General features: G+C 49.3%; 1 protein-coding gene and 1 pseudogene across 1 annotated transcript; both read right to left on the bottom strand.

Moving 5' to 3' along the window:
- Window positions 1-2,968: 2,968 nt before the first annotated feature.
- On the bottom strand, window positions 2,969-8,059 carry LOC149351741 (uncharacterized). Its single transcript, XM_089575634.1, has 4 exons — window positions 7,823-8,059; window positions 4,870-5,079; window positions 3,724-3,931; window positions 2,969-3,078 (listed from the first exon to the last, which is right to left on the bottom strand). The coding sequence occupies exons 1-4, from the start codon at window positions 8,057-8,059 to the stop codon at window positions 2,969-2,971; spliced, it is 765 nt and encodes a 254-aa protein (XP_089431760.1).
- Window positions 8,060-11,030: 2,971 nt separating this feature from the next.
- On the bottom strand, window positions 11,031-27,069 carry LOC149351742 (uncharacterized; annotated as a pseudogene).
- Window positions 27,070-27,950: the final 881 nt, after the last annotated feature.

Genomic DNA, 27,950 nt, shown 5'->3' on the forward strand with positions numbered 1-27,950 from the left:
TTCACCGGGCCTTAGTGCTGGCCGAAATAAAGTTTTTTTCCTCCTCCTCCTCGTCCTATGGAAAGCAGAAGCTTAGCCTCAGAAGAAGAGCCAGTAGTCTTAAGTAGGCGTGTATGAAGAGCACTTTTTCGAAACCGAATCGAACACCAATAGTCTAGATAAGGTACCGAAGCTAATACGAATATAAAAATGAAAGAAATAATTCAAGAATATTCTTACGAAAAGAATATTCATCCGAAACCGCGAAAAACTTGCGGAAGCGCCATACTTCATGGACAAGTCCAGCTTTCCTGGACATAATATTTAGATGTGAGGCAACTGTGGAATACTGTGCGATACTGCTGTGAACACGTATTTCGGAATGGTCTAACCTTCCCATGCGTACCAAAATCCTGGTTTTAAAGTTTGGCCTGCGCTCGTGCTGGGTTGTTTACAGTGTCATAGAAGACTAATGGGGCGCCTTTTGACAATAAATACCAGAGAACTACAAGCGGCCACGGAAGGAATCGGTGGATATATGGACTGTCAGTGTGCCATCTCACGATATGCGAAAAAAAAAGAATTCATAAACAACTTCCCACTGAACAATGCGTTTATCCAGAATTTCTGAGTATGGTTACAGCGGTAGGTTTCGAAAGAGTGAACAGAAACCTTGCGGCAGTATTTTCACTCTGTGATCATCATTTCATGCGTCTCGAAAAATTACCGTTTGCTACTGCAGACGACACCGAACAATCTAACGCCAAATGACAGTTGACGAGAGGGACAAGAGTTGAAAGCCATAGCCACCGCTATCAAGCATGAATGCAGGGTTTACTAAACTTGGCCGAACGCTGCCGCATCGACTAGTTTTGGAAGCCATATGCTTTCAGCACCATGGGCGCCGCACGAATGGACGCGTCGCGGACACGAACGCGCGGGAATCAATCGTGGCAGCATGGTGCGCGACGTCGGAGTGGGCCCTGTTTTTGAACCAGCTGCCGTAGAAAACAACAGCGAGCCCGGCTGTTTTGTTGTGTCTACTATTCGAGAACTTTTCGAAAACTTGAGGTCGTATTCGATTCGTTATGGAGAAATTTTGAATGTGCACTATTTGACTCATTCAACGAATCGAAGAGTAGTATATTACATTGGATGCTAGAATATCATGAATTTTCGCACACCCCTATTCCTAAGAGAGATACGCTCCCGAAGGCGTCAACGACCAGCTCATATAGTAGACTGTCTAACACCGGCCGGTGAAGAGCGAAATACATCCGGAACACAAAGGACGGGAGTACAACTCACTCACGCACACACAAGACAGAAGTAATGCAAGGCTCGGAGCAGACCAGCCATGGGTGGGGATATGATGGCCTTATTAAGATTCCGCGCCACTGAAACCAAGGAGATCATTAAAGAATAGTAATTTTTGGTAAATTAGTAAATTGGTTTTTGAGGAAAGGAAATGGCGCAGTATCTATCTCACATATCTCGGCGGATCCCTGAACCGCGCCGCAAGGGAAGGGAGGAAGGTTGGAGTGAAAGAAGAAAGAGAGAAAGAGGTGCCGTAGTGGAGGTCGATATTAATATCGACCACCTGGGGATCTTTAACGTGCAGTGACATCGCACAGCACACGGGCGCGTCCTGCGTTTTGCCTCTATCGAAATGCGTCCGCCGCGGTCGGGTTCGAACCTGGGTACCCCGGCACGGTAGACATGCGCCTTACCACGGAGCCACCGCGGCGGGGCGGTAATTCTTGCTGTGGGATGGATTCGATTAGGCGAGGAAATTAACTGCTGAATCATTTTGGAAGGCAGATAATCTTACATTGAGCAGAATAAAAGGCAACTACAGGCCGTTGGAGAGAACTGAACCCGCAACCTCCGCCTTTGTATACAGTGCTCTACCAAGTGAGCCACGGTGACTGCCTGGCTATACTGCCTTCAGGGGTATCTTGTCGTCTTAAGTTCGCTATCCTCACCCACGCCACATCATACAATAACAGGAGACATGAGTTACGTAGTGGCACGTAGAATGTGGTCAAGCAGGGACCCACACAGGGCTGGTACCACTGTCAAACGTGATTCCCCGGCCACCAGGGTTAACTCTTCTTTTATTATCTGTAAAACTATTCCCCTCAAATATTTGCTCAGCTATCTTTCTCGTCCAGTTAACACCACTACAACAATAAAAAAAATATTCGCGTACGCTTCCGTTCGCTTTTATGGCTGCTAGATTGTTTCGTAACTATAACTTAATCAGCCCCTCATTTTCTTATCCTTGCCTGCTCAGTAGAATAGCGAGGCTCTCTGTTCTAGCTGTACTGATACGATGTGTGGCATTGGAGGGTTCTCGTGCAGCTGATGCTTTCCCCATTAGACAAGGCCCTACATGAGACTTGAGCTTCACCAGCAGCAACTACGTCCACCATTCTCACCTGGAGTGGCACTGGTGAACAATATGAAGTGTAGGATATACCTAACATGGACTTACAAAAGCAGGTCGCCAGACAGCCGCCGTCGTAGCTTTCTTGGCTAGAGCATTGCTTGAGACATGCGGAAAACTTGAATTTTAGTGGCACTAGCGGTTGCCTTTTATGCTTTCTGTAACACACAACGACGAAGCATTACACATTGTATTCTGCCCTGCACTCAACACCAGTACGAATAAGTTGAGAACGAAATAAAAAAGTACATTCCCGTATGCTTTCTTCAGTTTAAATGACTGATGGCGCCTTTCGTGAATATACTCTTCAAATAGAATAGCCTGAACAGGAGACACAATAAAGCTACTGCTGAACATGCTTTCCCTTTAGCTATCGACCAACTTTATATGCATACTCGAATCAGCCTGAGAAGAAACAATAGATTTGGAAAACTGCAATGTCTGGGCATGATGTGTGACTTTCAAGTGTTCATTTGGCTACTGGACGACCGCCACCTTCAGTCGATTGTGTTATTCGTGCAGAGCAGCGAGTTCCCTTTCTTAGGCTGCTTTCGCTGTCTGATGCGCCACGGCATTAGCACCCTTTTCTTCCGCCTCTCCGCCGCGTTTGACGGCCTTGACGGTCTTCGATATAGCCGTGCCCTTTTCAGCTGCAGCGTCGAATCCACGAAAAATTCCAGTTTAGAAGAGCCTTTCTGCTCTCTACTCATTCGGCTCCATTCTAAGGCCGCAGCACAACCACTTACGAGTATGTGAATTGAATGCGGTAGAACTAACGCAAAACCCAAAGGATGATCTGTGCCCTTCCCCTTTATGTTAGTGCGGAAGCCGGCACCACTTCTAGTTGAACGCATCAACTACAAGCGCACAGATTATCACAGCGCTAATTGAGCCACCTGCCAGCTGTTCGGCAGATGCAACACTTGGCACCTTTAACATTATTCACAAATCTTTTATAATTAGCCTGAGTACAGGCATTATTGCAGTAGTACACAAAAAAGAAGAGAGCAAAAAGAATAAAGACAAACAAAATGACACGAACGAAACTGCCATTTGCTTCTTGCACAGCACTTTCTAGCACGTGTTTTATGGGCAAGCGAAACGCCAAAATATAACAAGACATAAATAATTGAAAATGCCTCTTTGCCCTATGCCCGAGCCGTACGAGGCACTGAACACGTACTGCACGGGCATCGGGCGCTGCTTCCGGTGTTGCTCGCATCCGGTAGACGCGGGTCACTCGGATTGCAACCCTATCAGCCTGATTTTGTCTAAAACCCAGGCCGGTGACCCACACGCTGCATACGGGATGGACAGCGGGACGCGCGACGCCATCTCGAGGGCCAGATGCTTGGAGGTCTGGCGGTCTGGAACCGCGCGCATGCACGGCGTGCAGTGACTGTTAGAGCAATCGCCTTCCAGCAGCAAGACCGACCGCATCCATTCGGCCGCATTCATGTTGGCGTAAGCTGCTGGCCCGTGGTCCATGAATGGTGCGCTGCCCTGCAATTACGAGATTATCGAGCTTCAAATGTGGATGAAATGCATGCGATATGTGGCGCTACAAACATGGGACGCATTGAAAGGCCTTGCAAAACTGCGCAGCGATCGTTGCTGCCGGTAGACAGAATATGATGCTGGAGCAGCACTCCTTGCAGCACGTAGGACTCCTCGAACAGGCGGTAGTAGCTCGCGATGCAAAAGAGGTGGGCATATCGACGGTCAATGCCAAACTAGTTTTCTTAAATGAAAAGGTCATTCGCGCTTTTTCTCATTTCAAGCAGTGCCTCTTACGCACCGTTGCTTGAAAAGAGGATGAGGTCTACTGCTCTTCGAAATCTGCCACTCAGAGAGTAATAGCAAATGTGGGAATACCTGTCACGGAGGGTGTAATGTCTGCGTTGCGTGCGCTTCCGTCGATTTATAATTTCTATGGAGTGTGAACGCTACGAATTACATGCGATTACCGGCAGTAAAGTCGATGGTTAATAGGCATAAACGAATGTGGGACTGTTCGTGGCTGCCTGAAAATTTCGTCAAGAAATCAGTTTCGGACAAACAGCTTTTAGAGATGATTCCATAACTAATGCGAAATAAAAAACAGAACCTAAAAGAGAGAACTGACAACAGGAACTCTCGTGTAGCGGCTCCTCTTCCTTTGCACTAATTATTTAGTCATACAATTCAAACTAGCTAACTTCATGAGGTGACGACTTTTTTGATACCCTTGTTGTTTAGCTGGTTGGTAAGCCATGATCTCAGAACCACCAAAGCAAAAAGGCAACGGGCAGGTCGTCGTCCTAAATTCTTGTCCGTTGTCCATTTGCGCTGCTTCTTCGGAGAGATTCTAGATGCCCTTCTCAGAGCTTTTATATTTTCTTCTTTTTCTATTATTCTCTAAGAATGGCGACAGTTTTGGAGAGAAACTCGGGGATATTTACCTGTAATATAGGCTGTTTAGCCAGCAGGTCGTAGTCCCAGGCGGTGGAGGGCTCGACGCGGCCGCAAGCAACTGCAGGAGCAGCGGGCTCACGCATCGCCCGGTGATGGCACGAACCGTCGCCTTGAAACCGCACAGCCAGCCCTTTCCATTCGGCGGAGTTCATGTTGGCAATCGCCGGTGGCCAGTGGTCCATGAACAGTGCGCTACCCTGCAATGACCAGGGCGTTAGGTGCAAATGTAGCTGACCTGCATTCACTAGTTGGTGCCAGGAACACGGGGAACCGAAACGGCAAAAAACTCCTGTGAAATTAAGCACGATATTTGTAGACAAAGACTTCTGGAAGCTGGAGCAGCACTCCGTGTAGTGCGTGATCCCTGGCGGTAATCGTTCGCAATGTAAAACATGAAGGAATCTACCTCTAGGGTAGTATAGTGCCTCACACCGCATGCGCTGCTGAGCTGAAGATCACGCCGATTAAAGGAAGAGGTCAGCTATAGCTTATGACATAGATCCGGGGTAATTAAAACCGTTATCGTTAAGTTTTAATATTGTTGTTATTTAGTTAACAGGGTGCTGTGATCTACGGCCACTCGAGAGTATCTGCAGAGGGCACTGCGACGTATACGACAGACGTAGGTCTTTGGCTGCCCACTTTCTCGCGAACCGACACTGTGGTTACTTCGTCAAGTGTCAGCCCTACTCCTGCAGCGGTTCGTTTTCATCAAGCTTACCGCACAACTTCGTCTTTCTGCAAGGAATGGAGGGCTTGGATAAACACGTAATGCTCGACCCTCATCACACTCTTGACATATGAGTCTCATCTCACTCGTATTCTTGGCCCACACCTGGTCCTGTAGCTGGTTTAGCCTGAGGTGTGCTGCTCCTTGGTTATCAAAACAACCAACAAGCCTAGTTCTCCCATCTTAACACCCTTTCTACTGCGCTGTGATTTCTGAAGGTTTTTTCCATGCATTGAATCCGACATGCATTGAATCCGACATGCATTGAATCCGACATGCATTAAATCCCAGAGGACATGCAGTGAATCAGAACGCAGTGCCATGGCACTCTACAGTCTGTCAAAAGTGGTTTTATCTTTTAGTTTATAAGCTAAGCACAGGCTGCCAAGCGCCGCGGGTAGAAGCTTCGCGCGAGCAGAAGGACCCCAGTCAGACCGCCGCCGCGCGCACCGCACTGTGCGGCATGCCCTCAGTCTCCCCATGGAGAAAAGTGGAGAGCAGGAACGAAATGGGGTTCTAATTTCCGGAGCAAGACGTTTATTTAGGTGTACTGCATGCGACGCTTGATATTTCCGAATCACCCTGTCCCGGGACGGGACGGAAGAACAAGCTTAGGTGCACGCACCGGGTGACATATACAATGGGCGCTGCCAGCACAGCACGCCCCCGCAGGAGAAAGGCTGTGACCTCTCGAGTAAGCCTCTTCTTTCGGAACGACCGGAAAGGGGTGATTCAGAAATATTAAGCGCCACATGAGAAACACCTCAATAAACATCTTAATCCTGAAATGAGAGCCCTGTTTCACTGCGACCATCCGCTCTCCTCCCTGCGGAGACTGAGTTTGTGACGCAACGGCGCACCAGTGCGCATGCCTCTATGCCTGACCGAAACCCTTCGGCTCGCGCGAACCTTGAACCCGCAGTGCTTGGCAACCCATGCATAGCGCAGAACCCAGAAAATAGACACACTTTTGGGACAATGCAGACTGTCATAGCACTGCGCTCGGATGCAAGTAATGTCCTAAGCGCATGGAAAAGCCTTGCGAAATCACACCACAGCATAAAGGTTGTAAAGATTGGAGAACTCGGCTTGTTGGTGGTTTCCATAACCAGGCTGTACGCCTCAGGGTAGACCAACTCAGGGTACCGGATGTAGGCCAAGAATGCGAAAGACATGAGATGTCAAGAGTGATATGAGGGCCAAGCAATCCATATTTATCTGAACCATCTATTCCTTGCAGAAGGACGAAGTTGTGCGGTAAGTTTGATGAAAGCGCACCGATCAAACCACAAAACCAATTCTCACTGCAAAGGACACTGCACACAAGCCTCATATCTTCAGGCGAATCCTTTTAAGGGAATACAAGCAGTTTAAGGTTAAGGTCTAGTAGCGAATGTGACTATGCCATAGAAAGAAGATGATGCTAAGAAGATGCATAGAAAGTGCGCGGAAATCCTACGCCATCACGATATGTGAGACATTTGAGATGATACTTCTGACAGTGATGAGAGGTTGCTTTCAAAGAACGCCGAAGGAGACTTTGATAAAACATTTCAATGCTGACTGCAGCCATTTCATAGCATATATCACTGTTCCTGCCATCCGATGTGTTTGCATAAAAATTGCAGCATACCTGAATATATTCGCCCTAAAAAATCTATGTGAAGGTGCGCACCGAACTGTAGCGAGGCGAAAATGGCGGATCGGGTATACGCGGTGCCATTCATGCCCTCTCCCACTCAGTATGACTTGGAATGCACAAGATGTGGCCAGAGCTTCCTACCCAATGTGGTGCGAGCCCGGTGGTGTTGAAGAATTGTGCATCGAGCTGTGATTCCGAGAGGTGACGATTTTGCAGTATGCACCAAGTGCCATTCAAGTCCCGTGAAGCGCAAAGCGCAGTAAAGTCGCTTCCGGCACGTTGCAGGTCATACTGAGCGCGGCATACATATTCGCTTACAAGAGCTGTAGTACAACATTCGGTGACCACTGGCTATATGTTCACCAATATAAAGCTTGCACGCAATAATGCCCCACGTCTTTTTTTTTTCTCTCAGTATTTATTGTCCACCGCAGCACGCAAGGAATTGACGCAGGAGATCGGCCGCGAGAATCTTTCCGAACCTACTTGATCAAACACCTACTAGCCGCTACGACGGCCGCGGTAGCTACTTCCCGTGGGCTTGGTGTACGCCTCTACATAGCCTTACCTTGAAGCTCGCGACGTGGCTGGCGGAGTCGGTGCGTGCCATGAGGGCGCTCACGAGGGCGACGAGCTGGAAGCGGCCGTGGTCTCCGAACGGCCCCTCGTCGAAGCTCTCCGCCACGTCCTCCAGCTGATGTGGCCCCTGACCCTTGCCCACGAAGCCAGCTGACTCCAACGTCGCGAGCGCCTGGGTCCCCAAGGGTCTGAGCGGACGGAGGCTGCCCCGACTGTAAAAGAACATCCTCCCTGGTGAGCTGCGCATTCTGAACTGCTGACGCTTCTTCATCTGCGGCAGAGCCCGGTGTCACGGGGCCACGTCACGCTTAGCGCGCCGCTGCTCTTCTTCGTCGTCATTCTCTTCCTCCCGCTGGTATCGGCCATTGGGCGCATTTATTTTTGCATCCCCGGTATACTTGCTGACAGGTCTCGGCGTCCGCTCTGACAGAGCGCCATGGTCACATGACCTATTTGCCGGATACCGCTTGCGGACTAGCCGCCAGAGCCTGGCTCCCCCTCGGTTACTGTACCAGGACGCTGTCATCTGCTAGCAGACGACGCAACGCATGGCCGCCACGACGCCCAAGCAACGCCGTGCGCTCCATCACGATACTCAGTCGATTTGAAGACCGTACTGTCAGCTTAGCGTAGCTGTATTACACAACTCAGCTTAGGAGGTGTGCTCGCCGCTACTGCTCGCGGCGAAGTTCGCACAAAGTGCCCCAGCTCGTGGCGAATAGGCAGACAGAGTAAAGCCTTCGCACAAATGTTGACGACAAGCGCTATAGCTACTCAAGTATGCGAGTTGTTGAACTGCGACGCTTTGAGGTAAACGCGCAGACAGCATGTCGCAGAACAAGCGAACAAGAACCTCTTGACGACACGAGCAAACAATACGCTTTCGAAGCTCCGAACGCACGTCCGTATGTGGTGGATTTCGAGAAAATGGAACGAAGATGCAAGAGAGCAGCTATGCAGATCATGTGAAGGTTGAACGCACGATATCGCCATCCAGGAACACTAAAAGTAAGCAAAATGCACGCAGAGTCTAACTCAAAATGGCTGGCAGCGCGGCGCGCAGCATTCGTCTGCTGCCTTCCCCGCAGCCCATAGAGTTTCTTACTATTACCTAGAGGGAAAGCTGGCAACCCGTCAAGAGGAGTTTGCATGGAGGCCCCTCGAGAACACTTCAGCCACCATGGGCGCTCAAAGCATCATGGGGCGATGAGCTAGCGACTGCAGAACTACAACTTTTGTCCAAAAAATTATAGAAAAATAAAGCTGTTCGATAACTAGTAATGTCCTAACATTCATTATCCTGTCTGTAAATTGCAACAAACGAGCAGAAAACCATGTAAATGCAGTTTCCCCAAAATAAGACATGGCTATCTTTTCTATTGGTCAAGTAATGAGCACTACGAAAACAATAACCCCAGATTAACAGGCGAATTTCTAAAAGTAAATATGTTTTAAAAAAAATATTGTTGCTTAGATACTTTAAGAGGTTTTTTAATGGCATTTTGAAAAAGTGAAACCTTTTATTGGCGTTGTGTGTCGTTGCGTTTTCACTACTATGGCTTTGCACACTGTGTTTGCGCGCACACGAACAGTGTTCTCGTAATGAAACATCTTAGTAGCACCACTCTGTGTTCGCAAAAAAATCCGACTGTCCCCCAAAAGTAGCTCACCGTCCCAAGATGCTTTGCGCGTCCATGGTGGCTGAAGTGCAGCGCCGCCAGCTTTCCCTCTAGGTAATAGTAAGAAACTGTATGCCGCAGCCCCAAAAAGCCCGCGGACAACCATAGGCGACAAACGAACGTGTCCCTATGGCGATGTAGGCAGCTTTCTGACTGGTGGGCGGAGCTTGCGGGCGGCCATAGAAAAAAGAATACCACACTCGAGTCCTCAAGCAGTCACGGAGAGTCCGGGACTGAAGAACAAATGCGCCCAATATTTCTAAGAGCAGTGTGAGCGCCCGAACCGGGATCAGTGTTTTTCTCGTATTCATTTGGTTTCGGCGCTGTTCTGTGCCTTAGACGCCCAACTTCTTTAATGCAAGCCCGCACACGCGCTAGAGCGAAGGACTGGCATTGATGGACACCCTTTCAGTCTGTAAAGACGTTGTGAGAGAAAATGCACATCGGACGCCCATTGGTCACGACAGACTACTTTCACAATACCGAAAAGGAGTTGCGCCTTCCGGAATGCCTCTATAAAGTGTCTGACTCAGGAACACACAGAAATTATCGGAGCCCGGAGGACACGAAAAAGCTCATTTGTCTTGCCGCCTGGCGACGACGCCTGCCACGGATCGATGTATCGTGCAGGCTGCTTATTGGGAAGCGCATAGCACCGTTTGCTTCGTGACTGCATGGTTAAGCCGCGTGGAAATCGAGCTTTTTCGTGGCTTCCGTGTTTCACGAAAACTTCATGTGCGTACACTGACGTCACATCCGTCCTCTCCTCAGAGGCGCCGATTCACTCGTTTCTACACAACCGGCCTTTCCACTGAATTCGGCGCAAGAATTTGGCCTGATGTCGCGATCATTGCAGCAGTAGTTTCTTGGACGATTCTTGCGGAGAACAAGAGCAAAACACGATCTTCGTGTCAGGAGCTGCGTCGATCGATAGCGTTCAAATCGTTGGAAAAAAATATACTTACTTCTAGGCGATTCTGCACCTACTTCTAACGTCGAGGCGCTGAAAAAATAGAGAATGGGTGAAAAGGACTTCCCTTTTAAGTAGGAGGTAGGTTATGTGTTACCATAAATTCTTTGTCCTTTCCATGCCCCTCATGTAACCATGCCACTGCACGGTTCTTTTTCCCTATTGCAGAATGCACAAGATTTTCGATACGGCTGCTTTTGGGTTTTTGATTTTTACATACTAAAATCTCCGCGCTCTGCAGCAAAGTTCATCTTGCTTGAAACTGTCGCGGAAACATTCGCATAACAAGCAGCAGCTTGGAAACATAGCTCGAAAAACGGGTGAAATTTCCGAAGCGATGGATAAAGGCATATCAGCAGCCGTAAAGTTGAGGCAACTGTGGAATAAGGAAAGGTGTCAGGCTGGGAGGCACGATCTCGCCAATGCTATTCATAGCCTGTTTACAGCAGGTATTCCGGGGCCTCAAATTGGAACAGCTGGGGATAAGAGTTAATGGAGAATACCTAAGTAATTTGCGATTCGCTGACGAGAACGCCTTGCTAAGTCCTTCAGGACATGATCTGCAAAGCATAATCAATGAGTTAGGCAGAGCAGAACGGTGGGGTCAAAAATTAACATGTAGAAAACCAAGGTAATGTTCAACAGTCCATCAAGGAAACAGCAATGCGTAGTTGGTAGCGAGGTGATGGAAGTAGTAAGAGAATATGTTTACTTAGGGTGGGTAGTGGCCGCTGATCCGGATCATGAGGGGGAATTAACCAGAAGAATATGAATGGGGTGGAGTGCATTCGGCAGGTTCTCTCAGAGCATGAATTAACCAATATCCCTCAAGAGAAAATTCAGGGGGTCACTTTGATGACCTAAAGTGCGGTGAGGCGAAAGCTTGAAGCGCGGTGTTGCTGCTTGTGTCACTGATGTGTGGTTAAGATATTAAGCTTGGCCTCTAAGAGTGAAACGCGACAGCGTCTTGCAACGCTGCCAGGGAGTCCACAGAACGCCATCATCCGTTCAGTATACGCCTTGCGCGTCGGTAAATTCGGTTTTGAGGAAAGGAAATGTATCTGTCTCGCATGCCTCGGTGGACACCTGAACCTCGCCGTAAAGGGAGGGGACGAAGATGGGAGTGAACGAAGACACCCTATTCACTAGACGCGCCTTTGTTCATTCCAAACGATCGAGCCTGGAATGGCGTAGTGGTTAGCATGCTCGTCTCGCACTCCGGAGTCCGGGGTTCGATTCCCAAACTCGACCAATTTCCTACTCGGTTTTATTTATTAATCTGGCCTGATTAGAAAGATTAATTTGGTCTAATAGCGTGATTAAGCTATTTACTAAACTCATTCTCACTTACTTGAAGCATCACTATACGAACATTTTAATTGGTTGCATGGTTACTAGCCAAAGTACAACTGGCCCCGTTGAAAATTCGCGCACTGTGACGTCACGACCATTTCGACCAATTGAAAAGCGTGACATTTCTGTCGACAACTCCCGCTTACACCGATGAGGCATTAAAGTCTTCCGCCTTAATACTGTAAGATGCTGCTGTGAACATGTTTTTTGCAATGGTCTGACGTTCCGGTGCGAAGCAAAATTTTGCTTTTAAGGTTTGTCCTGCGCTCGTACTGGGTACTTCAAAGTGCCATAGAAGATCAAAGGGGTGCCTTTTGACAATAAATAGGAGAGAACTACAAGCGTCCAAAAAAGGAATCAGCGGATATATGGACTCTTTGTGTGTCATCTCATGATATGCAACAAAAAAAGCATTCATAAACAACTTCCCGCTGAACAATGCGTCTAATCTGAGTATCTGAGTACGGTTAGACCTGTAGGTTTCCAAAGACTGAACGGAAACATTCAGATAGTATTTTCACTCCGTGATATTCATTTCACGCGCCTTGGAAATTACTGTATGCTACTGACGACGACGGCGAACAGTCTAACGCCAAATGACAGTTGACGGGAGGAACATCTCATTTCACGAAATGGAGGAGAGTTGCGAGCCATGGCCACCGATATAAAGCATGAATGCAGGGTTTACTAAACTTTGCCGAACGCTGCCGCGTCGACTAGTTTTGGAAGCCGTACGATTTGAGCACCATGAACGCCGCCACACGAATGGACGCGTAGCGATGACGAACGCCAGGATCAATCGTGGCAGCATGCTCCGCGACTGCGGAGGGGGCCCGGTTTTTGAAAAAGCTACCGAAGTAAACTGTAGCGTACCCGGCTGTTTTCTTTTGTCTGTTATTCTAGAACCGTTCTAAAAGTTGAGATCGTTTCGAAAAATTTTGAACGTGCACAATTTGACTCGTTCAACGAATCGAATAGTAGGATATTAGATTGGGTGTTAGAAAATGGCGAAGTTTCGCACACCCCTACTCGATCATTCCTGAAAGCGTCACCGACCAGCTCATATGGTAGAACGTCTAACACCGGTCAGTAAAGACCGGAATAGATCCGGTTCCAAAAATTAGCTGTGGCTTAGCTCTGGTTAAGCCTGAGTGATTGCGAAAGCAATAGCTCTCTGGTTGCGCTTGGCTCTGCTGGTGGTTTTGCATGGCTTCGCCTTTTGTGCAACTAAAGGATTTATTCTGGACACAACATGGTTTCTACTGCTTGTTTATTCCAATGAACACGCTTTGGTGGTCCGTAAAGTAGTGACTCTTGGTCTGAACCCTGGTAATTACATAGTCGTCCGAATGTCTATACATCACGAAGTCTAGACTGCTACCCCAAAGGGTTGAGCCATAATGTCGCCGCCTCGGTTCACCACAACGTTCTGCTTCCTCTCTGCATACGTCTTCTTTTAGCAAGCCGTTCTTCTCTCCGGTCCGGTGGCTCTTCTACACGGCGCTTTCTTCTGTGGTAATTATATCGCTCTGCACTACTCATAGACGTTTCTTCGGCATTCAGAGAGTCCATGAAACTACTCTCGCTCACTGAACTTGTAGAACGCCGCCGGGCTCGCCATTCTGCGGCATAGGCGCGTTGCTTAGCCAACCGCTCTTGCCTTTCTTCATCTGTCTCCTAAGCACGGCGCCGTCGTTTGCGCGCAGCACGTCGCTCCAGCGGGGCCTAGTACAACTCCTCAGATATGACTAAGCGGAGCGCGCCTGCGGCTCCCCGTTTATACTCTCCTAGCGAGCTTCCTCACGCGGCGGGCCGAGGAGGCCGTCACGTGGTAGCCGCCGCGCCGAGCGAAGGAACGACTATGGCCGAAGAGACGAGTTGGGGCCCCTGTTCTCCTCTGGTCGTGACGTCACGCTGTCACGTGGTCGTGCGCCGCAGCTTCGTCGGAGCGAAGGAACGACCTCCACCGACGGCAGAAAAGTGCTAGCAGTATTGCTTTCGCAATAAAAGGACGGCAGTACAACTCATTCACTCACACACACACGCACCACACAGAAGCAATGCACTGCCCGGCGCAGACCAGTCACAGACAGGGAGATGATGGGCTCACTAAGATTTCGATCCACTGAAACCAAGGAGACCACTGAGGAATGTTAATTTTTGCTTTACGGTGGCGTTGATTATGCGAGGAAATTAACTGCTCAATCATTTCAGAAGGCAGATAATATTACATTCAGCAGAATAAAGACCCTGGGGGCAGCTGAACCCACAACCTGCGAATTTGTGTATAGTGCTCAACAAAGGGAGCTATAGACCGTTTACAGCGCGCAGTTCTTCCGTTTGAGACCTGATGGCGCCACAGGTGCGCTCGGAACACGGCGTCATTACTTGCCTCGTAAGCCGCCGGCGTATGCTTCGACGCAACAGTTGAAATGTGGAAAGAGAAAATACATGCTCTGTTGTGGATTGCAAGAATTGCGACAAACAGTGAAAGGGGCGGGATGCGATCGTTTGTGAGCTTCACGGAACCTAACTGCACAGGGACGTACTGCCCCTGTTCGCGCCCGTTGGGCATCCACCCATTCCGAACGGGCGAACGCAACACACATGTTCGCCAGCGCAAGACAGCGAATATAGAAAGAAAGGTCTCGATCTTCGAAAATCTGCGAGGGTAAGTGCGCAACATAGCCGCATGAACAAGATGTCCTGCCACCGAAACGTCACAAAAAAAAAGACGACTTACGCTCCTATAACTCTACTGCATATTGTGCAGTGCGTAGCCGTGCGAGCGGACAACGCTTACTGTGAGTTCATGTATTACACACCGTCTTCGTGCTACTGTGGAACTTCGCTCCAAGTAGCGCGGTTTTCGTGCACCACAATCGGAATAAAGCATTTGTGTTACGGCTGCTGTGCTCCGCGGTTGTCACTCCCACGCGATCCATGCGAGACAGATGTTAAAAGTGACTCCGGCTGATTACTTACAATCAACGAGACCTCGAGCAATTTCATGTTCGCATATCGAGTATGGTGCGTACCACAATTTTATACTATGTGAGGCTGACATAATTGTGAACTTCTTGTAGTGAACGCCCTGCAATGCGCGCGTTATAACAATTATATCCCGGAATCCTTGTAAACGATTGCATGCAATCGTGTGAAGGCTGCTTGATGCACGGTACTGCTTAAATGATTGGGTAACATTGGTTTCGTTATTTATTTTTGCCGCCTTCCTTTGTTTAGCAAACCAACAGAAAATATTTTAGGCTTCCTAAGCACCTTTAACAGGTTGTAGACAAATGAGTACGATGTGCATGTGAGTGTTTTGGAGCAGTGTCTGCATGCATGTACACAATACGACAGCGACCTGCGCAGCCGGAAGGTCATTAAAGCTTGCTTTTTTAGATAATAACAATAAAAAATAATAAGCAAAGCCTTCAGCGGCATTCAGGCGATCCACCCGTTGCCTCGAACACGCGGAGAGCTCAGCGGCTCTTCGCGACATGACGCCCGATTACGTTTTCACGCCTAAAGTGATCAAAGTGGGGTTTTCAAATGTCCTTCGAAGCTTCGGACCAACCACAGTGTCGTCTTCCCACTCCTTTACAACCGTATTAGCCGAAACACTGCCTGTCGGAACCGAAACATCAGACGCAGCAGCCGTCGCGACGAGGCGCGCGCCGAGCTGTCAGCAGGCGAGTAATGGCGGCGTGATCACGTGATCAAAGATGGCAGCCCCCATGATACGCCGCTGTAAAGCGTCTATAGTGACTACCTGGCTATACTGCCTTTGCAGGTATTCATCCTGCAGTCTTATGTTCAATATGCTCACCCGCGCCACATCCGGCCGGCAATAACAGTCGACATGCGTTAGGCTACATTCTCACAGCCGGTTTTTCCCATGCTCCGTCGCCTGCGTCGCGCCGGCAGCTGACGCAGGGGGTTGTTTTTTGACCGTTTTCTCCCCGAAATCGGGCGGCCAGTGCCGCTGGGTCCTGCTCTACGTTACCGCTGAGCGGCGGTGCCGGAGCGCCGCCCCACGCAGAACGCGTCGGTCGCAGCGCGAGCTTGCTTCAAGTGACCCACGGCTTGTTTCCAGCGACCAAGAGCTCGCGCTAGCGAGAATGGAGGCTTCGGCGGCGGCGGCAATGCGCGGGTTCGAGGGTGTGCGGGAAAACAAAAAACTTTTTTTTTTCGCAGTCGTGAGATGCACACGTCTTGCACCCCGAAAAGCGCCCGTTGCCAAGGAACAGAGAGCGGATAAGGGTTGTATTTCATTTGGCAATGTACGAGGTGTTCCAGCCAAAAGAGTCTCCGAATGAGTTTTGTGTTAGCACATTAGAAATAAATACACTAGAAGAAAGGCGCAACCAATCGGCGAAGCAGACTACTTAGTATGAAGACCAATTTCACAAATTCAGGGGAAATATTCCTATATTGATAACAAAGTTAATTACCTCCATTGGTATACCTTCAATTTTGCTGACTGGCCAGAATAAATTCACTACAGTGCGCATTTTTCTACCGCATCAATAATAGCTTGCCATATTCGAGTCCATTAGCTTTAGCGCCGTACGCGCGGTGTTTTGCAGCAAACTGTGGAGTTGCGCATAGTTATTGAAACTTGCTCCTATCTTGTGCGTGAGCTCGCGAGATCGCGTCGTTTTTTGTACGATAAGAGGCAAACTAAAGCCGAGGAGGCGACAGACGACTTTCACCAGACCGTTCTTCGGAGCCCGCTTGGGAGAGAAAAAAAAAAGGCACTGACGTAGAGTCACGTGAGAACAGCGAGCGCCCACCCAAACTGGTTTGCCGGTGTCCGCCGCCTCTTTCGATTCGAAGACTACTCCGTTCCGTTGCGGCCGCGGTTTCCGCCTCCGTCGCCACCGCGCAGTAGTGGAGGTCGGCTGTGAGAATGAGGTCTTAGACTGCGAGTGCTACGTAGAGTATGGTCAAGCGGGGACCACACAGGTCCAAAGCAGCTGTCAAACATGATCTCCCGGCCAGAACGGACCCCTCTTCTTCTATTGTCTGTAAAATCATTTGCCTAAAACAGTTACTCAACTAACTTTCTTGTCCAATGAACGCCACTACTAAAAAAATTATTCCCGTGCACTTCAATTCGCTTCTATAGCTGCTAGTTTGTTTCGTAAATATAACCTAATCAGCCCCTCATTCACTTAACCTTGCCTGCTCAGGTGAATAGCCGGGATCTCTGTTCTAGCAGTAGTGATACCATAAGTAGCATTTGAAGGTTATCGTACAGCTGATGTTTTCCCCATTACACCACGCTCTATGTGGCACTTGAGCTACACCAGCACGGAATACGTCAACCATTCTCACCTGGAGTGGCGCTAGTGAATAATCTGAACTTGAGGCTAGGCGTAATATGAAGCCTTAGAAATGAGGTGGCCAGACCGCCGCCGCGGTAGTTCACTTGGCTAGAGCATTGCTTGAGAAATGCGAAACTCTTGGATTTCAGTACCACCAGCGGTTGCCTTTTATGATCTCTGCAAAACCCACGAACGATGTATTACTCATTTTCTTCTCGTGGTGGTGAAAACATTTATTGCACTGTATGCAACACGAGTACGAGTAAGTCGAGTAGGAAATAAAAAAGTACATTTCCATATGCTTTCTTCAGTTTTAAGTGACTGATGGCGCATTTCGTGAATATGCGCTTGGCATAGAGTAGCCTGAACACGAGGCTCAATACAGCTATTACTGAACTGACTTTCCCCTTACCTATCAGCGAGTTTCCCATGCATTGCCGAATCAGCCTCAGAAGAAACAAGCGATTCGTAAATCAGGAGTTTTTCTGTTCTGTGGCCAAGAGCAGGTGTGGACTTGATGTGCGTCTTTCAAGTGTTCATTTGGCTGCTTGACGACAGCCACCTTCAGTCGATTGTGTTATTCGTGCTGAGCAGAGAGTCCGCTTTGGCTGCTTTCGCTGCCTGCTGCGCCTGAGCATTAGCATAATTTTCTTCCGCCTTTGCGCCGCCTTTAGAGTCCCTGACGGTCTTCGATATAGCCGTGCCCTTTTCAGCCCCAGCGTCTAACACACGAAGAATTCCCAGTTTAGAAGACCCTTTTTACTCTCTACTCTTCCGGCTCCATTCTAAGGCCGCAGCACAACCACTTACCCGTATGTAAATTGAATGCGGTCGATCTCACCCTTGAATCGACTGCGCTGGAAATTACCCCAGACGCAAAGGATGATCTGTGTCCTTCCCCTTTAGTTTAATGCGGAAGCCGGCACCACTCTTAGTTGCACGCATCAATTACAAGCGCACAGATTATCTCTGCGCAAATTAAGTCACTTGCCAGCTGTTCGCCAGATGCAGCACGTGGCAGCATTAATATTATTCACAAATCTTGATCAGCCGCGGGAGTACAGGCATTATTGCAGTAGTACATAGAAAAGAAGAGAACAAGGAAGAAACATGGCCAACATAATGACACGAACGAAACTGCCATTCGCTTCTTGCCAAGCACTTCTCAGAGCGTCAAAGACTCAAGCTTGTTTTAAGGGCAAGCGAAGCGCTAAAAGGAGGAGAAATAAAATAATTTTAAATGTCTCTATCCTGTGCTCGAGCCGTACGAGGCACTGACCACATACTGCACGGGTATCGGGCGCTGCTTCCCCTGCTGCTCTCTGCGCTTCGTGGGGAGGGTCGATAATGCACTGCTAGAAGATGCAGCCGCAGCAGCCGGCCCACCCCTCCCTTAAAGCATATGCGCTAGCTACTAGTGGCTACTTCAAGGCTAAAATCCGGGTGGACGCAGTTTTGGTTAAGTGTCGTCACTTTCTAATTGTTCCCACTGATGAGCCAGACAGAGAAGAATGTGACAATGCTGGTGGACAGCCGTTGTCGAGACAATACGGAGGTATTAGAAGGTGCAGCGTTTATTTTTCGGCAACTCCGAAACCACGTAGCAGTATACTACGAGGGCGACCGTGCTCACCGCCAGTCACAGCGCGGAAACCAAGATAGATAGATAGGATAACTTTATTCGGCTCTAGCACAAGGTTTTTTAAGGCGGAAGCCTTTAATGTCTCATCGTTGTAAGCAGCAGTTGTCGACAGGAAATGTCACGCTTTTCAATTGGTGGAAACGGTCGTGACGTCACAGTGCGCGAATTTCAAATGGGGCCAATTGTACTTTGGCTAGTAACTAGTGAGGTTAAGTGGCGTCGTCTACAGACGAGATCGATACGCACCCCATCACTCCTCGCGCACATTTATCCAGATCTTTACAACCCAAACTGCAAACACTGTGGCCAACGTGCTACGTACGATCACATCCTGTGGGACTGCAAAATAGAGCCACCTCCGGGTGATCTAGTTACAGCTCCTTCTCTCGAGCGGTGGGAGACCGTGCTGGCTAGCTCTGACCCCAGAACGCAAGTTTTGGCGGTGGAGTGGGCTGACAAAGTCGTCGAGGGCTATGTACTCTCGACCACTTAACGTGACCTCTTGCCAAGCTCTTCCCGGCGAATAAAATGTTTTACAATCAATCAATCAACTAGTAACTATGCAACCAATTGAAGGGATCGTATAGTGATGCTCAAAGTGGGACTGAGCGTAGTTAATTGCTTAATTACCTAATTAGCCTAATTAGCTTTACTAGTCAGGCCATATAAATAAATAAAACCGATTAGGAAATTGGTCGAGCTCAGGAATCGAACCCCGGTCTTCGGCGTGAGAGACGAGCACGCTATCCACCCCGCCATGCCAGCTCGATGGTTTGGAATGAACAAAGGCGCGTCTAGTGAATACGGTGTCTTCACTCACTCTCATCCTCCTCCTCCTCCATTCCATTCCGGAGAGGTTTAGGTGCACACCAACAACTGAGAGACAGATACATTTCATTTCCTCAAAAACCAATTTACCGACGAGCGAGGCGTAGAACCGAATGGGCGATGGCGTTCTATGGACTCCTTGGCAGCGTTGCAAGACGCTGTCGCGTTCCACTCTTAGGGGCGAAGCTTAACATCTTAACCACACATCAGTGACCACACTTTAGGTCAAAAAAGTGCCCCCCTGAATTTTGTGAGACAGTTACTGCGTAATTTCCTTTCCTCAAATACAATTTTCATTTTCTTCATTACGGCTCCTCTTTATCTATCTTCTTTCACTCCCACTTCCTCCCTTCCTCTACGGTGCGGTTCAGGTGTCCACCGAGATGACAGAGAATTACTGCGCCATTTCCTTTCCTCAAAAAGCGTTGCGTTCAAAGGGCAAGGCATCGCGCCGAACGGGTGCTGGCGTTCCGTGGGCTCCCTGGCAGCGCTACAACACGCTGTCGCGTTCCACTCCTAAAGGCGAAGCTTAAGCGTCATTAATTAACAGTTAATTAGTATTCAGGCATTAATCAGTAATTAACCATTAATTAGTGATTTGTCATCACTTAGTAATTAGTACTCAATTATATGTGACGCCACCAGTGCCACAGAAACAGCGAAAGTGGTGCGGAAAACGCTTCCGCCTCTACCCACTTTAGACAGTCAAAGTGCCCCCTGAATTTTTTTTATGTGGTCAGATGAGTCCATCCGCAACGGTCGGTTGCCCCTATTCCAGGGCTCCGCTGGATGCTGCCGTCAGCTGAGCTCGCCGTATCAAACCGATCTGGACATCGCGGCAGTCGCTGGAGAGCAGACCCTCCCATTGCTCCACACTTCGGTTTTGTATAACTGGGACGATGTCGAATTTTTGACATGCCCATGTGATGTGATACAGTGTAGGTTTTTCATGGCACCACGGACAATTGTGTGCGTAAAGTGCGGGGTGAATTTTACTTAGTGTGTTTAGATTTGGATATGAGCCCGTTTGAAGTTGTCTCCATGTGACAGCCTCTTCTTTGTTTAAAGATTTGTGCGGTGATGGGTACCGCATCCTGCTGCCTTTGTAGTTGTTGAGTATGGCCGAGTATCCCTGAGGTACTGGCAGGGATTCCTCAAGGTCGTTGACGTTGGATGCTCGGTAGTTAGTATATCCTCGAGCTATCCTGTCTGCCTCTTGGTTTCCTGCCACCCCCGTGTGCCCCGGTACCCAGATGACCTTATGTTTGATCGGCTTGTGTGGTTTTGCATGTGTTTGTTGCGTCTTGCAGTCTACAGAGCGGAGTATGCGGAGCGCTCTGTGACCGACTCTGCCGCAAAGATAGTTGCGGCAGGCTGCTTGTGAATCAGTAAGAATTGTCAGTGACCGCCCAGTCCGATAGCCCTCGGCTGCCGCTAGAGGGACGGCCGCTTCTTCAGCCTCAGCTATCGTGCAGTCTTGCAGGGAGGCGCTGGTAATCTCGTGTAATTCCGAGTTGACTACAGTTGCCACTGCGTTGTTGGTGCCTTGTCCCCTAGTCATGGCATATGTCGCAGCGTCGACATACACTGTTGTATCCTGGGATGCGTGTGTTTTCTGTAAGCGGTCGGCCCTTGCCTCTCTTCGGTCTTTGTGGACGTTCGGGTCCATGTTTCTTGGTATTGGTGCCACCCTGAGCGTGCTGCGGTACTCATCGGGGATCGTTTTAGTTCTCAATATTTCTCGAATTTTTTCGGTGTAGCCCAGTTTCTTTAAAAGAACTCTGCCTGTGGGGGTCTGTTGTAGTCTGCGCATTTGGGCAACATGCTGCGCTTCCCGTAATTCCTCGAACGTGTTGTGCAGCCCCAAGGCTAAGAGCTTTTCAGTTGAGGTTTTATGGGGTAGTCGAAGCGCGGTTTTATACGCTTTGCGTAAAATCGCGTCCGCCTGTTGTATTTCACTTTTGATATGATTGTAGTACGGGAGACTGTATGTCGCCCGGCTGACCACTAGGCTCCTGACCAGCTTGAGTGTGTCTTCTTCTCGCATGCCATGACGTCTGTGTGAGATGCGCGTAATCATGCGGGCCACTTGGAGTGTAGATGCCTTTAATAGCGCAAGGGTGTGAGTACAGCGTTGATTTGACTGTTTCCACATCCCTAGTACCCGTATGAGTGTCTTCTCTGGTATTGGTTCTCCTCCGAGGTAAACTTGTAGTCGAAGTTCTTTACCGGTAGGGACTGTTCGGTTCCGTTTTCCTCTCCAAACCCGTAAGAGCTCAGATTTTTCGGTCGAGCATGCTAGCCCTCTTGCTTTGACATAGTTTTCAACGTAGATGGCCACTTCTTGTAGCCTATCCTCTTTCTCGCCGAGTGAGTCAGTGTTAGTCCATATTGTGATGTCGTCGGCATAAATGGCATGGTGGATGTCGTCAATTTCTTTTAGTTGCTTCGCCAGTCCGATCATGGCCACGTTGAATAGCGTGGGTGAAATGACCGACCCTTGAGGTGTTCCCTTGTTAGGCGTTCGAAACTTCTCGGACCGAAGTTCTCCTATACCGATGGTTGCAGTTCTGTTGGATAGAAATGCTTTGACGAAGCTGTGAATCCTGCGCCCGCAGTTCAGGTTGTCCAGGCCCGTAAGGATTGCTTCGTGGCTCACATTGTCAAAAGCACCTTTGATGTCTAGGGCCATTATCACGTTTTCTCCGTCCCGAGGAACGTTCCGAAGTACACCTTCATATAATTGGAGGAGTACGTCTTGAGCTGATAATTTTGCTCTAAAGCCGAACATGCTGTGAGGGACCAGTTCGTTGTCTTCCATGTAGTTTTGAAGTCTCTGCGTTACCACTCGCTCGTATAGTTTTCCCAGGCATGACGTAAGCGAGATCGGCCTGAGGTTTTCTATCTGCAGTTTCTTCCCTGGCTTGATCATCACCACTTCAGCATGTTTCCACTCCTCGGGGACAGTTTCAGCTTCCTAATGTTTGCTGAGGAAGTCTGTCAGTTCAGCGACCAGAGCATCGCTGAGGTTGTGGATGAGTGCGTTGTTTATTTTACCGCTCCCGCGGCCGTATTTCTGGTGGTGTTTCGCACGGCCGCGTAGACCTCTTCTCGTGTGATGGGTCTGTCCAGATTAGCGTTATCGTCTCCCCGGTACTCCCCTGTATAGGTACTCCCTGTGCTGTATACTGCAGCACGAATCCGCGGAAACCAAGATGGAACCCCGTCGATCTGGCTTCCAATCAAAGCGGCTGCTGATGCCCTTTGAAGAATCGCGGCAGCGACACTGGTCCTCTTGATGCCTGCCCACATGCAGCTGAGGTAGGCTTCCCGGATATAATTTCTATGGAGTGCGAGTACTGGGAATTACATGCTATTACCACCTGCAAATTCAATAGTTAATAGGCATAAATGAATGTGGGACTCTTTCTGGCAAGAAATAAGTTTCGCAGAGAAATCCTTTACAGATGACTGCAGAATTAGTGCAGAAAAACAGAACGTACAAGAGACAAGAGACAACAGGAACTTTCGTGTTGTGCCTCCTTTTTCACACATCCCGTTTTTTGCGCTTATGCTTTAGTCATAGCATTCCAACCAGCCAAACTTCATGAGGTAGCGAGCTTTTAGATACAGTTGTTGTTGGGCTAGTCGGCAAGGCATTAACTCAGAAGAATCAGAGCAAAAGGACAACGGGCAGGTCGTCCTCCTTCATTCTTGTCGGTTTTTTTTTTTTTTACGCTGGTTCTTCTGAGAACTTTAAGATGTTCTTCTAAAAAGCTGTAAGATTTTCTTTTTTTATTATAGTCTCGAGGAATGGTGACAGTCTTAGGAAAGAAACTCGAGATTATTTACCTGTAATATAGCCTGATGAGCTAGCAGGTCGTAGTCTCAGGCGGTGCGAGGTAACAAGCGGCTGCAAGCAACTGCAGGAGCAGCGGGATCACGCAGTGCACGGTGCTTGTACGAACCAAAGCGTTCAAACAGCACAGACAGCCCTTGCCATTCGGCAGCGTTCATGTTGGCAAATGCTGGTGGCCAGTGGTCCATGAGTAGTGCGCTACCCTGCGATTACCAGATCATGAGATGCAAATGGAGGTGACCTGCATGCACCGGCTGGTAAGAGGAACATGGGGGACCATTATGGGAAAAATGTCCTGTGAAATTAAGCACGATATTTCCCGACAAAAAGGTCTGGAAACTGGAGCAGCGCTTCGCGTACCGCCTAATCCCTGGCGGTAATAACACGTAACGTAATTATTGAGGTAACCTGCCTCTAGCGTAGTACACTGCAAGCGCTGCTGAGCAGAAGATAACGTCGATTAAATGAATAGGTCAGCTGTAACTTACGACACAGATCTGGTGTAATTAAAACCGCTATCGTAAAGTTTTAGTGCTGGTGTTATTTAGTTAACAGGGTCCTGTGACCTACGGCGGCTCCCGATTGCCTACGCCGGGCACAGCGACCTATACGACAGGCGCAGCTCGTTCATGTCCCACTCTCTCACGACCCGACACTGTGGTTACATCGAGAGGTCTGAGACTTACTCCTGCAGCAGTGCGCTTTCATTAGGGTCACCGCACAACTTCGACTTTCTGCAAGGGGTTTGGATAAATACGCACTGCAGGGCACTCATCCCACTCTTCGGGTATCACGTCTCATCTCACTCGCATTCTTGGCCCATATCTAGTGCTTTTAGTTGGCTACCCATGACGCGTGCTGCTCCATGGTTATGGAGACCACCAACAAGCCGAGTTTTCTAATGTTTACAACTTTTATGCTGTGCTGTGATTTCGCAAGGCTCTTCCATGCGCACAAGAGATAACTAGAATCCGAGCGCAGTGCCATCACTGTCTACATTGCCCCAAAAGTGTGTATATTGTCTAGGTTCTGCGCTATGCACAGGCTGCGAAGCACCGCAGGTGGATGCTTCGCGCGAGCCGAAGGGCTCCGGTAAGGCCATCACCGCACGCCCACTGGTGCACCGTTGCGGCGGGCACTCCATCTCCGCAGTGAGGAGAGAGGCTGGCCAAGGCTCTAAACAGCGCTATAATTTCGGCAGTAAGACGTTTATTGAGGTCGTCCTCATACTGCACTTAATATTTCCAAATAACCCTGTCCCAGGACGCGCCGGAAGGACAATCTTGGCTGCGCGCACAGGGTGACGTATACAATGGGCGCTCCCATCACGCCGCTGCAGGAGTAAGGATGTGAGCTCTCAAGTAAGCGTGTGCTTCTGGCGCGTGCCGGGACGCGGTGATTTGGAAATATTAAGTGTCATATGGCCAAGATATCAGTAAACGTCTTATTCGTGAAATTAGAGCCCTGTTTCTTTGCGACCGCCAGCTCTACTCCATGAGGAAACTGAGTCCATGCCGCAACGGTGCACCACTGGGCGTGCCGTGACTGCATGTTGTGAAGGTGTAGTTTGCGCAACCACGGGATGAACCACGAAGAAAAGACACAGAGACACACACAAGCGCATGACTGCATGACCGGGGCCTTTCAGCTCATGCGAAGGTTCAACCCACGGTGGTTGGCAGCCTGTGCATAGCGCAGAACCTAGAGAATAGACACACTTTTGGGACAGTGTGGACTGTCATGGCACTGCGCTCGGACTCAACGTATGTCCTAAGTACATGAAAAAGCCTTGCGAAATGACAGCAGAGCTTAAAGGTTGCAAAGATTGGAGAACTCGGCTTTTGTTGGTGGCCTCCATTACCAAAGATCAGCACGCCTCATAGTAAGACAGCAGACAGGATCAGATGTGGGCCAAGAATGCGAGTGAGATGGGATGTGATATGCGAAGAGTAAGATGAGGGTCAAGCAATGCGTATTTATCCAAACCATACATTCCTTGCAGAAAGACGAAGGTATGCTGTAAGCTTAATGAAAGCCCACCGCAGAAACCACAGAACCTATTCCCACCCAATGACACTGCATACAAGCCTCATATCCCCAGGCGAATCGTTTTAAGAGAATACAAGCAGATTCAGGCTAGGGTCTATTACCCAGTATAACGGGACCGTATCTAACGCTTGGCAGTGCAGTGACCACTGTGGTGACTTGCTTATGATGTGCGCACAAATCTTGCGGCAGCGCGACATTTCAGACATTTGAGACCATATTTGAGACTGAGGGATGAGAGCTTGCTTTCAAGGAATGCCGAAGGAGTCTCAGATAAAACAACTGAAGGCTTACTGCCGCCATTTCAAAGCAAGTGTCACTGTTTCTGCCACCCGATGTGTTATCATGAAAATTGCAGCATACCTGAATATATCCGCCCTAAAAATCGATGTGAAAGCGTCCACCGAACTGTAGCGGGGCGAAAATAGCGGATCGGGTACGCATCGTGCCACTCAAGCCCTCTCGCACTCAGTGCGGCTTACAATGCACCAGATGTGGTGGAGCTTCCTTCACAAAGTAATGCGAACCCGATGGCGTATAAAAATTGTGCATCCAGCTGCGATTCCGAGAGGTGACGCTTCTGCAGTATGCAGGGCATTCAAGTCCCGTGAAGCGCGAGCTGCGGTAAAGTCGCTTTCGGCACGTTGCATGTCATACTGAGCGCGGCGTACACATTCATCAACAAAATCCGACGTACAGCATTCTGTGACCGCTGGGTATACGGTCACGAATATAAAAGCTTTGACAGAATAATGCCGCGCGTCGAATTTTTTCTTCTTTTTTGAAGCGAAAGCTTCATTACGGGATCTCGTGCTTCAATCGCGGAAGAGGTCAAACCATCAAAAAGAGAAAATGAAATAGAATCAACATCCATGATTGGGAGTCGAACCCGAGCCGACGCGAACAGATCTTTAACTGCCGTTCAGCTGGACCACTACGCTATCGCCGCAGCCAACACGCTCCGTGTTAATTTGCGCCACATTCTCGTGCTGTGCATTGGAGAGCGTCGTCTTCATCAACTTCGATTTGAGAGGTCCCGCCGCACTGCCTGCTCAATGTCGTCTGCTACGTAGCATAAATCCGTGCTTTCGCTCCGAATCGAATGTGTAAGCATTGTCAGCAGTTTTCTCTCAGTATTTCTAGTGGGCACAGCCGCATGCATGGAACTGACGCAGGAGATCTGCCGCGATAATCTTTCCGAACCTTCTTGATCAAACTACTACTAGCCGCTACGATCGCTGCGGTAGCTACTCCTCGTGGGCTTGGCGTACGCCTATACATAGCGTTACCTTGAAGCTCGCGACGTGGCTGGCGAGGTCGGTGCGTGCCATGAGGGCGCTCACGAGGGCGACGAGCTGGAAGCTGCCCTGGTCGCCGAGGGGCCCCTCGTCGAAGCTCTCAACCACGTTTTCCAGCTGGCGTGGCCCCTGACCCTTGCCCGCGAAGACAGCTGGCTCCAACGTCGCGAGCGCCTGGGTCTCCAAGGGTCTGAGCGAACGGAGGGTGCCCCGACTGGGAAAGAACATCCATCCTGGTGGGCTGCGCATTCTGAAGTGCTGACGCTTCTTCATCTGCAGGAGAGCGCGGTTTCACGGGGCTATGTCACGCTTAAAGGGCAACTCCGGCGATTTTTCGATGTGCATCGATTGAAATGAAATATAAGTCTGTATTTTTTATGATAGTCTGATGCCTCATGTAAAATTTCGCACCAGAAACCGGCGTAGTTTTTCCGCAAGCGAATTTTGAAGACAAGCGCTCCTCGACGCGAGCTGACGCGAGCGATACCCACTGATCGAGCAACTTCTACAGGCCACCCTGTTCTGTGACGTCACTGGCGGGGCGACGTGTCAAGCTGGTTGGGCGCGCGCTGGCGCTGGCAGTGCAGGGGAAAACTGAAAATTGGTTTTGAGGAAGGTAAATGACGCAGTAATGGACACCCGAACCGCGACGTAAGGGAGGAGTGAAAGAAGAAAGTGGTGGTGGAAAATATTTATTTACAGATAAACTTTAGGAGGTGAGGTATGAGCTGACCCAGAGGGGGCCAGCCCTGACAAGTACTAGGTGGAGGAAAGAGGTCCGTAGTGGAGTTCTCCGGAATTATTACGATCACCTGTGCAATTTCACGCCATCTCAACGTGCCTGATGTGATGTGTACGCCAGAGTGATGGCTCACGGCAACTTCTGTTGTGCTGTGGGGTGCACAAATTCTTGATCTGTGACAACGGGCACAGGTTTTCTAGCGATAAGAACCTTCGCGACAAGTTGGTGAGAGCTGTCCGCCGTGTAAACTGCTCTCCGAGGAAGCATTCCCGCTTGTGCTCGGAACATTTCGCGCCAGATTGCTATGAAGACAGCGTGTACTTCAAAGAGAGCTTTGGACTCGCTAAGGCTTCGTTCAACTGGCGCT

This window comes from Amblyomma mixtum, chromosome 3 (assembly GCF_055824585.1).
Source record: "Amblyomma mixtum isolate Tamu chromosome 3, ASM5582458v1, whole genome shotgun sequence".
NCBI lineage: Eukaryota > Metazoa > Arthropoda > Arachnida > Ixodida > Ixodidae > Amblyomma > Amblyomma mixtum.